At 41.5% G+C, this 13,212-nt stretch overlaps 1 protein-coding gene across 3 annotated transcripts in view; it reads right to left on the reverse strand.

Annotated features, from left to right (window-relative positions):
* Positions 1–1,134: 1,134 nt before the first annotated feature.
* Positions 1,135–13,212, reverse strand: part of LOC141445937 (uncharacterized) — a 41,546-nt gene continuing 29,468 nt past the window's right edge. Inside the window, exons 1-4 of one of the 3 annotated variants that reach the window (XM_074112150.1) lie at positions 2,620–4,087; positions 2,129–2,275; positions 1,609–1,915; positions 1,135–1,400 (exon numbers count right to left, since the gene is read on the reverse strand). In XM_074112150.1, the coding sequence (XP_073968251.1) occupies positions 3,692–4,027 (336 nt within the window). In that variant the 5' untranslated portion in view covers positions 4,028–4,087 and the 3' untranslated portion in view covers positions 1,135–1,400; positions 1,609–1,915; positions 2,129–2,275; positions 2,620–3,691. Of the gene's footprint in view, positions 1,401–1,608; positions 1,916–2,059; positions 2,276–2,619; positions 4,088–13,212 lie in introns of those variants that run through there. The other 2 variants (XM_074112149.1, XR_012453419.1) reach the window with 2 other exon arrangements.

Raw genomic sequence — 13,212 nt, forward strand, 5'->3', positions numbered from 1 at the left:
AAAAAAAAAAAATAAATAAAAATAAATAAATAAAGCATGTGGATGGTTACCTAGAAGGGGGAAAAACATAATACACTTCATCTTCTGGTTTTCTTATGGATTCTATGCATTCATTCCATTTTCTCCCCTCTTGCGTTCTCGTTCATGACGATGCAGAGGGTCACTTTTAACGGCATGGCGTAACGAAAATCGATTTGTAAGATCGTAAATCTTGGGATAATTCAGGTGATCGATTCTGAAGTCTGAAAATCGAGTTTTATTGTGAAAGTAATTAGATAAAATACAAAAATAAACAACAATTGATATCCGTATATAACAATAAATAACAATAAATTACATAAACGAGAAATAACAAATTCTGTACAATGTTTACCTGAAAATCGAGAATCGATTTTCAACGTCCTGAGGTACCGATCTTTCTCCATCAGTCTTCAAAATTTTAAATAATTATTCTGTGATCTTGTCAGTCTCTGATGTTGCTCTCTGTCCGTCCGTTCGGGAAATTAGTGCCTCTCAAAAATGGTTGTCCGTAAAACACAAGAGGGTCGCTCTGTCCGTGAAACAAAGAACGTCGTGCTACTCGTAAAACAAAAAGAGTCCCTATCCTACGTGAACTCTAAGGAGTTTAAATCTATATATTTAAATTTGAATTTGTTTGAATGCAGCCAATCAGAGGTCCAGTGAGTCAATCAATGTATGAGAACTGAGAACCAATCGCGTGAGGTGTATAAAAAATTTACCCAATAGCAATATAAGTTAATGCATCGCTGATATAATATGTAACAGAGAGGAAATGAGATTACTCACGCACGTAGCTCTAATTGTTTTAGAGTACAAGTGCTGCAGCATGTGGCCAAATGCTGAGTTTAATTGAAATTAACATATACAAGAACTTGTAAAATTAAATATCTTCCCTGTTTGATTGCAATTTAGCATATGCAAGAACTTATGTATTTAAGCTTAAAGGATCTGATCTGTTTGATTATACACTACATAGCCAAGAACCTATTGAGTGCCACGCTACAAAAATCTATTTAATTATCGGTTCTACGAAAAAGTTCATATCTACTTTTCTGTAGGAGATAGACAAATAGGAGAATGACAAAATCGCGCAATAATGAAACTAATTGTAAGTTGTCTGGGAAAGAAAAATAAATTATTTACTATATTTTTGAATAATAACACACATAAAATTCAAAGTAAGTTGGAAATAGTACAAAATGTATGAATATAATAATTTATTAACAAAAAACAAAGAAAATAAATAAATTTCTGCCATCGAGGAAATTTCAACTGCTCTTCGTCCTTTCTCTTAATTCTTAAGACATGCGCTCTTTCTTGATGTTTTCTCAGGCGCGAATCTTCCTCAGTTTTAACGGAAAGCTCTTCTTCGGATGCACCTAAAATCATTGAAGGAATTGATTCTTCAGAAAGTGTGAAATTCCGACTGGAAGGGTAATACATTGTATTTTTTTCCAGAAGTATTCACTAATATTTACTTTTGGGACAGCAGAACATGATTATACCATATATATACGAAGCTGGTGTGAAATTATTAAAATTTACGTTTTACAAAATGTCATTTTTAATGCCAAAAAAATTTATTACCTTTATACCAATAAACCACATTCACTTGTTGTTGTTGATAGTAGTTTTCATCTTTTTCGTTTTGCCTTTCTTCTTTCCTCATCAGCTGCTTTTCTATTACGTCTTTCTTGTATATCTTCTTCTTCTTCTTCTTCTTTAGTTTTTAATAAATATTTTGACGGTTCTGGTACGGCATTCCCCTTCAACTGTTTCCTTCTATTCATATTTTTTGTAGGTCTTGGTTTGAATATTTCGGGTAAAAAATGGTCAGCATAGACACCCATGTTTCTTAAAGTGGAGCTGGCATAATATTTTAGGTTAGGAGTGCCTGTTAAAAGAATAGTGCATATAGATAGTAATAAAAAGTAATATAGATAAAAAAAGTAACAAAAGTATAAAAGACAAGGGTGGAATGACAATCGAGGCTCAAAACTGAGATAAATTTAGAAGTCAGCATATTGGCGTAACATACAGAGTTATCCATTTAATTCGGAATCTACGCTCGCGAAGAACATTGAAAATGGCAACAATGTACATGTACATTTACTATTGCAATCAAATATTGCGAGCCATCTATGAGCTGTCCATTACTGATGTTAAATCTGCCATTTAAAGATACGTTTGACTTCTTATCGTTCCAACATAAGCAATTTCCGTTGTTTGTCGACTAGTTCGATAGACTCAAGCACTGCAATATGAGAGTTAAATTAATTTCTCTTTAAACTAGTCTAAATTCCGTGAAGCGTCTTGTTATATCTCAACTGATTAGCTTGTTCCTTATTCTTACTAATAGAAAATGTTCAATACGTTAGAAATGAAAATTACTAAACAAAATAGAAAAAGAGCCTCGATATTTGTAAGAATGTGAACAATTATTTTCACGTCTTAAATATATCTTTTAGTGATAAGTTATTATCACTAAGATATAATCTATCCGATGATATTCTCAATGATACATTAATACTTAGATGCTACAAATTTAGTATGATATGGAAAATAAAATTATAAAATATCCTGTTACGTATACGCTACCGTTCGTGTAGGTAGGATAATTTGCTACAAGAAACAGAAGTACTACAATCTTCGACAACAGCGCTATGCGTTTGAATACGCTGTGATACGCAGCGATTACCGATCCAAAAAAATAGTTTCACTGCGGCGCATTATTTTAATCGTATACTCGTATCGAACATAAAATTTTCGCGAGTTACTGCAGAAAGATTTTGTCAAATTACCGGGCTAAGCATTTTTTTAAAAATACCAAATCTCGCAAGTCCGTAATCGCGAAACGTAAAACGACATCGAGCTCGAGACGGGAATCGAACTCGCGCCAATCAATGTTGAAAAGTCGTGACGCTACGAACGCTGTCAATCCACGACTTTCCATATGCACTACTTAAGCCTTTAAGACAGACAAGCAGAATTTCTCCATTTTTAATAAAATCAGTATTTTGAATACTAACTCGTTTTTCTGCTATGCTTAAATTTCTTGCACCTTGATCGGAAACAACACCTCCATCAAGTTATCAACCCTATACTATATAAAGTATCTAAAATAGCATGTAATACATCTGATAATTGAATAATAGTTTTAACTGCATTCTTTGAAACAAAGGATACTATTAGTTGATTTCAATCATTGAGCATGTCTCTTATGATAAAAACCAATACCTGAGTGCTCACCGATACCCATCGTTATCCTGCCTAAAAATCCTAAATTCTCAAAACCTTCAATAATTTGATCTCTTTTTTTTATTTCATTATCGTTGTGTCGAATAAGAGAATATCGGTTCATAATCAAATCAAAATCATTTAAATTCCTTACTGTAATCCATTAACGCTTCGAGCAAATTTTGACTTGGCCAAATATCAATTATGTGATGGTCATATATCAATGATTGTGCTAGGACTGGGAAGATTAAATTTGAGATATCACTCATGTTATTATGCGGAGAGGACGAAGTGTAATACAGCGTTAAACACAATCTACTACATGGAAGTCTATCTTCTTGCCAAACAGATTTATAATAACGCGTTCTGAAGTTTTGAATTTAGAGTGTCCCATTGCGAATTTCGTTATAGGTACTGGTTCTATTCTTAATATCTATTTTCGCTTAAGTAGATTGATTTCTGCTCCTGAATCGACAAGAAATCTTCGTTTTGGTTGTCCAACTGGTCCAAGGAGCACTGTTAGGAATTCTCCTGTAGTTGCGTTGATCCTGATTCTTCTGTTTCTATCTCGATGTTGTTGATCGGAGGTGCTCATTGTTGTAGGTCTGTTGTTCGAAAATTTGAACATTGGTTTGGTGTGTCCAAGGCGTTTGCACTTGAAATATCGTAGTTGAGTTCGTTCTGCTAATGGTGCGGATTCGTTTTGTTGAAACGTAGTTCTTGGTTGCTGAGCGAAAGTATATTGAATCGGTTTGGGTGGTGTGGACATGGAGTTCGCGTTACTGGTCGTGGTTTATACTGTGGTCGATCATTGAGGCGAACGGTCCAGTGCTTGCTCGTTTTATCTTCAAAATATCTTTCGATGTCGGCGGCGCGTTTCTCAGCTTCAATAACGTTGTACGGCGGATTGGCAAGTAGAACTTGTCCTTTTTCCGTTTTTAATCCTCGAATAAAATCTGTTACCGAATCTTTCACAATTCTATCGCTCATGGCACGTCTGGTTATTTCGTCTGGGTATTCGTTGGTTATACTATACTGTAATTTATTAAGGGATTTTCTAAAGCGAATAATGTAGCTTTGTACGCTTTCGTTAAATCCTTGTCTAACTTCTCGTAATTGGTCTTGGTGTTCCCGAACCGAAGCTTGAGTTGCTACGTTCTGTCGTAATGCTTGATATAAATGTGCATATTCTGATTGTTACGCCACGAGGCTTTTTAGAGATCGTATTTCCAACCGTCGCTCGCGGTCCTCCAGCGTCGCAGATATATCCTCTTATGTGCCCGACGGAAAACATACATTGTATCGACGAGCGCATACTTGTCACCAAGCAACGAGTTCTGGAACCGTCGATCTCGGACCGTTATTTTATAACGAAGAAGTCGGCCTGCGTGATCATCGGCGCGTGCGGTGGCGTGATCCGAGCACATGGGGGGGTCGTCTCCCCGAAAGACAAAGAATCGAAATCTGTAACCGATCAGTCTCATTCGACAACTCTAACCGAACAGTCGCATCTGAACAGTCTCATTAAAATATTCACGCAGCATACATCAAAAATCGGATCGAATCTTTATAAATCATTAACTGTATCTATCACAAAACAATTAGTGACGATTCTACTCTTATTCAATTTATTGTTAAAAATACATGCTATATTAACCTGTTAACACAGTGTTAATTTCAATTAACCACCCCTGTTATCCTAATCGAAACACGGGGAACGACTAATTCGCGGCGTCGATTAGCCGAATCGTAGCGAGAATTTACGCCTCTCGCTGACGCGTTTTCCTCGCGACCGCGTCTCTCCGCGAACGGTCGTAACATTTGGTCCTTCGAGCCGGATTCAGTGGTAAGTGAAAAGTGCACACCAGTGACACCCACTACCGTACAGTGCCACGTGAATCCAACATAACCAGCAGCGAAAGCGTTACCACTCCAGCGAAGTCAATAACGTCAAAGAGCCGCCATCCTGGGAGAGGCATAATTCGGTGGTTGAAGAACGCAACCACGCCGTCCCCCGTCGCACAGTAACGAGCAATAACCGATAACCGAACCGACGTCCGGAACGCAACTACAAGGTAAGCTCGTTCAAAGCATCGAAATCAGTTATGGCTCCCAATCTGGAAGAACGCACGAAACAATTGATATTAAAACGAGAAGGGTTTAGGAAAGAATTGGAGGCATTTCGCACAATAGTCAACAATTATGAGGAAGGGGCACCTATATATGCCATTCAACGGAATTTAAAGGAATTAGAGGTAGAATTCACATCGTTCAAAAAAAATCAATGTGAGTTAGACGATAGGGATGAGGGCCAAACACAGCAGGACCGCATTGATTTACAACAGATGTTCTATGTTGTCACCGGACACGCGACCACCATAATTAATAACGCAACCAAACAATCAGAGCCGACAATTCGAAGTCTTACATCGAACTTATCGAATCTTTCATTGCCGGAATCCGTCGACTTGCCGAAAATTCAATTACCCACCTTTTCGGGAGCCTACGAGGATTGGCCAGGTTTCGCGGATCAATTTCGCTGCACGGTTCACGATAACCCTCGCATTGACGATTGCAAACGACTAACCTATCTGCGCTCTTGTTTAACGGACGAAGCTGCTCTCACTATATCCTCGTTAAGTAACGTGGCCACCAATTACTCAGCCGCGTGGGAAATATTAGAAGAAAGATATAACAGACCAGCTAAAATCGTTGAGAGACACTTGCAGGAGATAATTAACACAGGCTTCTTATCGCGCACAGCATACCGAGATTTACAGTCCTATACTACCAAGCTAGAGTCACACTACAAGGCCTTAGAATCTCTTGGACAACTGACCGCAGATACCGTGCTATTATATCTGTGCACCTCTAAATTGGATCGGGAAACCGATCTAATTTGGAAAGACAGGATAAAATCCACACCATTCCCCGCGTTCAAGGAATTCCTGAGATTTTTGAACGAGCGGTGTCGAGTCATAGAAACTCCAAGAACGACACGCCAAACACGTGGGCACGCATTTGTCACATCGCAATCTTTGTCACGCTGTCCAATCTGCCGTGAACCACACAAAATTTGTACTTGCAACGACTTCAAGACAAGCGCTATCGAAGAACGTCTTAGGGCCGCGGAAGAAATATCAGCGTGTACCAATTGCCTGATGATAGGACACACGCTTTCACAGTGTACCGCCGGATCCTGTCGTATATGCGGACAACGCCACCACACCCTTTTACATAGATCCGACGTTCAACTTCCGGATCGGGCCCCCTCTCGCAACCGGACACCGGCGACGACACCTCCCGGCATAAGGAAAAAACCATTGATACATCCAAATGATATACCATCAACTCAATCATGTCCTAATCAACTCACCGATACTCTACGACAAATCACACAGTGACAACGACAAACAGACGCAACAAGGGAAACCGACTCACCGACCATAAATTCTTCCACCACATTATCCAACGATCTATTAATCACGGCACGCATCAACATACTAAACGACAGAGTTCAACCAGTGCGTTGTCGAGCATTGTTAGACACCGGGTCCAGCATGAATTTCATAACCGAGCGGCTTGCAAATTCCTTAGGAATCCCTCAACATAAATGTTCTATCCCAATCGGAGCCCTTGATACCTTGTCAATGACTTCGAATCGTTCTATTACAGCCACGATCACATCCACTAACAAAATCTACCAACGCACCTTGACATTCCTTATCATACCGACAATTTCAACATCCATCCCTGATCAACCCATAGACCGATCAACAATCCCGATACCGAAGAATATCCAGTTAGCCGATCCAACATTTCATGTACCAGCCCCAATTGACATCCTGTTGAGCTCCGGGCCCACAGTTGCGTCATTATGTGTCGGTCAAATCAATCTTAATCCACCAACAGGCCCCGATCTACGCCTGCAAAAAACACAATTCGGTTGGGTCATCGGGGGGAGCCCATTCTTCCCGTCGACCGCAAGGGTCTTTCACATCTCCACGGCAGATCTCGAAACGGACCTCACCCGATTTTGGGAACTCGACGAGGGACCACTAACGAAACACGTATCAGAGGCGGATCGACGATGTGAGGAACATTTCCAAAGTCACGTTCAACGCACCAGCGAAGGGCGATACATCGTTGCACTCCCCTTCAACGAGAAACTTCCGTCACTCGGATCATCTAAAACGATTGCGATGAAACGACTCGCCTCTCTCCATCGCCAATTCCAACGAAATCAAGAATTCGAAACCGCTTACCGGGCGGTCATTCAAGAATATTTGGAATTGGGTCACATGACTAAAATCACATCACATCACCAATCAGATGACGAATGCTATCTACCACATCACGGCGTAATCAAAGAATCCAGCCAAACCACGAAGCTCCGAGTCGTGTTTGACGGATCGGCTCCAACCACCACCGGCGTTTCTTTGAACGATATACTTCACACGGGACCGAAACTACAAGAGGACCTATTCTACATTCTCCTGAGATTCCGTTCTCACCAATACGTCCTTACAGGCGATGTCGAAAAAATGTATCGACAATTTCTTGTGCGGCCAGAGGATCGAAAATTCCAACAAATTTTGTGGCGTAATACGAAGGGAGAAGTTGACACCTATAAACTCAATACAGTGACGTTTGGGCTTTCAACGGCCCCATATCTAGCCATTCGGTGCCTCAAACAATTGGCAGACGACGAAGGACATCGATATCCACGAGCGGCAGCAATTCTACAACGAGATTTTTACGTCGACGATGTTCTCACAGGAGTTGATACAAAGGACGAGGCACGATCATTAAGAATAGAGCTCACAGAGCTGCTTAAATTAGCCGGTTTAAATATTCGAAAATGGGCGTCGAATAGCCGGGAACTGTTAAGCGGACTTCCCGAACAGGACATAAACGACAAGCTTCTCCTCGGCGAATCTCAAACTGTAAAAACCCTGGGTGTTGTTTGGAATTCATCTGATGATTCCATCCTGTATTCCGTCAAAATCAATCCCATCACCCCTCAAATTACGAAAAGGATAATCAGCTCTGAAATCGCCAAGATTTACGACCCTCTTGGATTGCTATCACCAGTAATCGTGATATGGACATTGAAAATCGATTGGGACGAATCGCTTCCGGCCGACGTACATACAGAGTGGCGCAAATATTATACGCAATTACCATTGTTGAATAACATAAGGTTTCCACGCAAAACCATAATCAAATCCGCAGCTGAAATCGAGTTACATGGATTTTGTGACGCCAGCGAGAAGGCGTATGGGGCATGTGTTTACCTTCGCACGATCACTCCGGATGGCCATGTCTGGATACGACTCCTCACTGCGAAGTCAAAGGTAGCTCCACTCAAATCACTAACCATCCCAAGACTGGAACTGAGTGGAGCACTTCTTCTCACATCACTGACGACCACAGTACATTAAGCGTTACAAAATAACATCTCTCGCACCGTTTACTGGACGGACTCCACCATCGTCCTTCATTGGATTAATACATCACCCCATACGCTGAAAACATTCGTCGCCAATCGAGTTTCAGACATTCAAAGTAAGACTCACACCTCAGATTGGCGTCACATTCCCACCACGGACAACCCTGCTGATCTCATATCTCGAGGTCAATTACCTGAAGATTTTCTGCGATCAACAATTTGGCAACATGGACCGGAGTGGCTCCAACAATCTGAAGAACGCTGGCCGACATGGAACCCCGTACCCTTAACAGAAATACCGGAGCAGAAGAAGGCAACCTGTCTATCGTTGATTCCCGCCGACCATAGTCTATTGGAGAGATTCTCCTCGTGGCCAAAACTTATCAGAATCATCGCTCGTTGCCTACGATGGCGACAAAAACAGGATCGAGGGAGCCCTCTAACCACGCACGATTTAACCATTGCGCATAACAGATTAATCACACTGCTGCAACTATGCTATTTTTCAGACGAAATCCACAATCTACAAACAAATCGAAATTCCACAGTGAAGGGAAAACTACAGCGACTCAATCCATTTCTGGACAAGGACGGGATGTTACGAGTCGGAGGCCGACTCAGTCATTCAACATTGCCCTTCAACCAGAAACACCCAATCATCCTACCCAAATCCTTCGTCACATCACTCATAATCGAGCACGAGCACCTCATAAACCTCCATTCCGGAATTCAAGCCACCTTATATTCCTTGAGGAGATCTTATTGGCCTATCGACGGCCGTAGCCAGGTTTGGAGCACGTTGAAGAAGTGCGTTCGTTGCTGCCGAACTAATCCACCCCCAGTGGATTATATAATGGGCGATCTCCCAGCCGCACGGATAACAGAATCTCGACCGTTCACCAACGTCGGAATCGATTATTGCGGACCATTTTACATCAAGGAGCGAAAGGATCGCAACCGACGCAAGATAAAGGTATACGTATCAATTTTCGTATGTCTTGCAGTCAAAGCGGTCCACATTGAGTTGGTCAGTGACCTCACTAGCGAGGCCTTCATTGCGGCGCTGAGAAGATTTATTGCTCGTCGAGGATTCTGTACAACGATCTATTCCGACAACGGTACTAACTTCGTTGGTGCCAACAACGAGCTGCGAGAACTCCGGAACCTCCTACGGTCCGACGATCATAAGGTAAAGGTTCAATCATTTCTAGCCGACCGACGGATCGAATGGCGCTTCATTCCTCCAAACTCGCCTCACTTCGGTGGGTTGTGGGAGGCTGCAGTCAAATCTTTCAAACGACACCTCAGACGCGTCGCAGGTAATGAGCTCCTGACATTTGAAAACTTGAACACACTCATTATCGAAATTGAATCGATCCTAAATTCCCGTCTGCTCACTCCAATATCCACAGATCCTAACGATCTCCTTGTCCTTACTCCCGGTCACTTCCTTATCGGAGACGCACTAACGGGTTTGCGAGAACGAGATTTTACAGATACTCCAACTAATCATCTCTCGAGTTGGCAACACATCCAAAAAATCAAGCAACATTTCTGGCAACGCTGGCATCGAGAGTATCTGAACGAGCTTACTATCAGAAACAAATGGAGCAAGGGTAGTCACGGTATACGAGAAGGCAGCATCGTCCTCCTCAGAGAAGACAACGTTCCCCCAATGCAATGGCCATTGGGCAGAATCATCAAGGTCCAGCCCGGCGCAGACGGCATCATACGGACGGCTACCGTACAAACGGCAACAAGCACACTGGATCGGAGCGTCAAGCGGATGGTACCACTACCGAGCAGATCGCCGACAGATGACTCCGAAACACCCAACAGCTACGAAGTCTAACGAGAGATCCACCTCACAATATTACCCATAGTACTTGATCGATACCCTCTCAACGGGGGGAGTATGTTACGCCACGAGGCTTTTTAGAGATCGTATTTCCAACCGTCGCTCGCGGTCCTCCAGCGTCGCAGATATATCCTCTTATGTGCCCGACGGAAAACATACATTGTATCGACGAGCGCATACTTGTCACCAAGCAACGAGTTCTGGAACCGTCGATCTCGGACCGTTATTTTATAACGAAGAAGTCGGCCTGCGTGATCATCGGCGCGTGCGGTGGCGTGATCCGAGCACATGGGGGGGGTCGTCTCCCCGAAAGACAAAGAATCGAAATCTGTAACCGATCAGTCTCATTCGACAACTCTAACCGAACAGTCGCATCTGAACAGTCTCATTAAAATATTCACGCAGCATACATCAAAAATCGGATCGAATCTTTATAAATCATTAACTGTATCTATCACAAAACAATTAGTGACGATTCTACTCTTATTCAATTTATTGTTAAAAATACATGCTATATTAACCTGTTAACACAGTGTTAATTTCAATTAACCACCCCTGTTATCCTAATCGAAACACGGGGAACGACTAATTCGCGGCGTCGATTAGCCGAATCGTAGCGAGAATTTACGCCTCTCGCTGACGCGTTTTCCTCGCGACCGCGTCTCTCCGCGAACGGTCGTAACACTGATATATCAGGCCTGTACGTATGAAACCGGAATTTCCCTATAAATGGCCCTAGCTGATAATGTAGTTATCACTAAACTGCGTCATTGATGCCAAAAGTCTTTGTTGGCATCTCACAAACATTTTCGACTCAGAACAATACAAGTTTCATACAACAGCATAGTTTGTAATAGCGTTGAACATGTCGAATTTTGTGCCTGGAAACTACGATTTGCGGACAGCATTGATTTTCTGTTACCATTTGAAGAAAACTGCTGCAGAATCGCATCGAATGCTTATCGAAGATTACGGTGAGCATACTCTTGGTAAATCACAGTGCTTTGAGTGGTTTAAAAAATTCAGAAGTGGAAATTTTGACGCGAGGAACGAAGAACGTGGAAGACCACCGAAAAAGTTTCAAGACAGTGAATTGCAAGCATCGTTGGATGAGGATGACGCTCAAACGCAACAACAACTCGCTGATCGATTAAACGTGACACGAGAAACCGTCTCCATACGTTTGAAAGCCATGGGAAAGATCCAGAAGGTGGGAAAATGGGTTCCACGTGAACCGAACGAAAGACAGCAGGAAAACCGAAAAACCACTTGCGAAATGCTGCTCGCCAGATACAAAAGAAAGTCATTTCTTCACCGAATTGTGACTGGCGATGAAAAGTGGATATATTTTGAGAATCCTAAGCGTAAAAGATCATGGGTAGCTCCAGGCGAACCATCGACATCGACTACAAGACCAAATCGCTATGGACGGAAGACAATGCTCTGTGTTTGGTGGGATCAGAAGGGTATGATCTATTATGAGCTGTTAAAACCTGGCGAAACCGTTAATACTGAGCGCTACCGACAACAAACGATCGATTTGAATCAAGCTTTGCGTGAAAAACGACCAGAATATCAAAAAAGGCAACGCAAAGTAATTTTGCTTCGTGATAATGCACCATCACATACAGCAAAACCGATCAAGGAAACGATTGAAGCGTTCAGTTGGGAAATACTTTCGCACGCGGCTTACTCACTAGACTTGGCTCCGTCCGATTACTATTTATTTGCATCGATGGGACACGCACTTTCTGACCAGCACTTCACTTCTTACGAAAATGTACGAAAATGACTCGATGACTGGTTTGCCTCAAAAGAGCGACAGTTTTTTTGGCGTGGCATCCACCAATTGCCAGACAGGTGGGAAAAATGTATAGCTAGCGATGGGCAATACTTCGAATAAAATATTTTTAATCATTTTCATACAATAGAAGTCTATTTTCTATACAAAAATTCCGGTTTCATATTTACATAACTGGTAGTTGTCATCAAGCAGCGAGTTTTAGAAACGTCGATTCGCCTTCGGTCTGCTGTTTCATCTACACAAAGAAGGTGGCATACGTGATCATAGGCGCGAACGGTGGCGTGACCCGAGCGTAGTGGGGGTTGTCTCCCAGAAAAGACAAAGAAAAGATCGAAGGGCATCAGTATCATTTTGAAGATTCAAACGGCATGCATCGAGAGGTTCTGACGAATAAAATTAAAGTTGTTTAGTCTAACGAATTCATCGAGAGATTTCATAAAGTCGGGTCGAATTTCTGTAACACATTTGTATTCATCGCTGAATAATTTGTGACGTGTGCATTATAATAATTAATATTAAATATTAATATATAATATAAATTAATATTAAATATTAATATATAATATAAATTAATATTAAATATTAATATATAATATAATTAATATTAAATATTGTTAAATATACAAGTTTATATTAACCCTGTTAATTCAGTGTTAAACTCATTTGAACTACCTCTGTTATCTTAATCGAAACAGGGCAACGACTAATTCGCGGCGTTGATTATCCGAATCGTAGCGAGAATTTACGCTTTTCGCTGACGCATTCTCCTCGCGACAACACTAAATAATCTACCATTTCAATAAATTATTTATAAAGGTAAAATATACAATCACAATACGT

This window comes from Bombus fervidus, chromosome 18 (assembly GCF_041682495.2).
Source record: "Bombus fervidus isolate BK054 chromosome 18, iyBomFerv1, whole genome shotgun sequence".
NCBI classification, from domain to species: domain Eukaryota; kingdom Metazoa; phylum Arthropoda; class Insecta; order Hymenoptera; family Apidae; genus Bombus; species Bombus fervidus.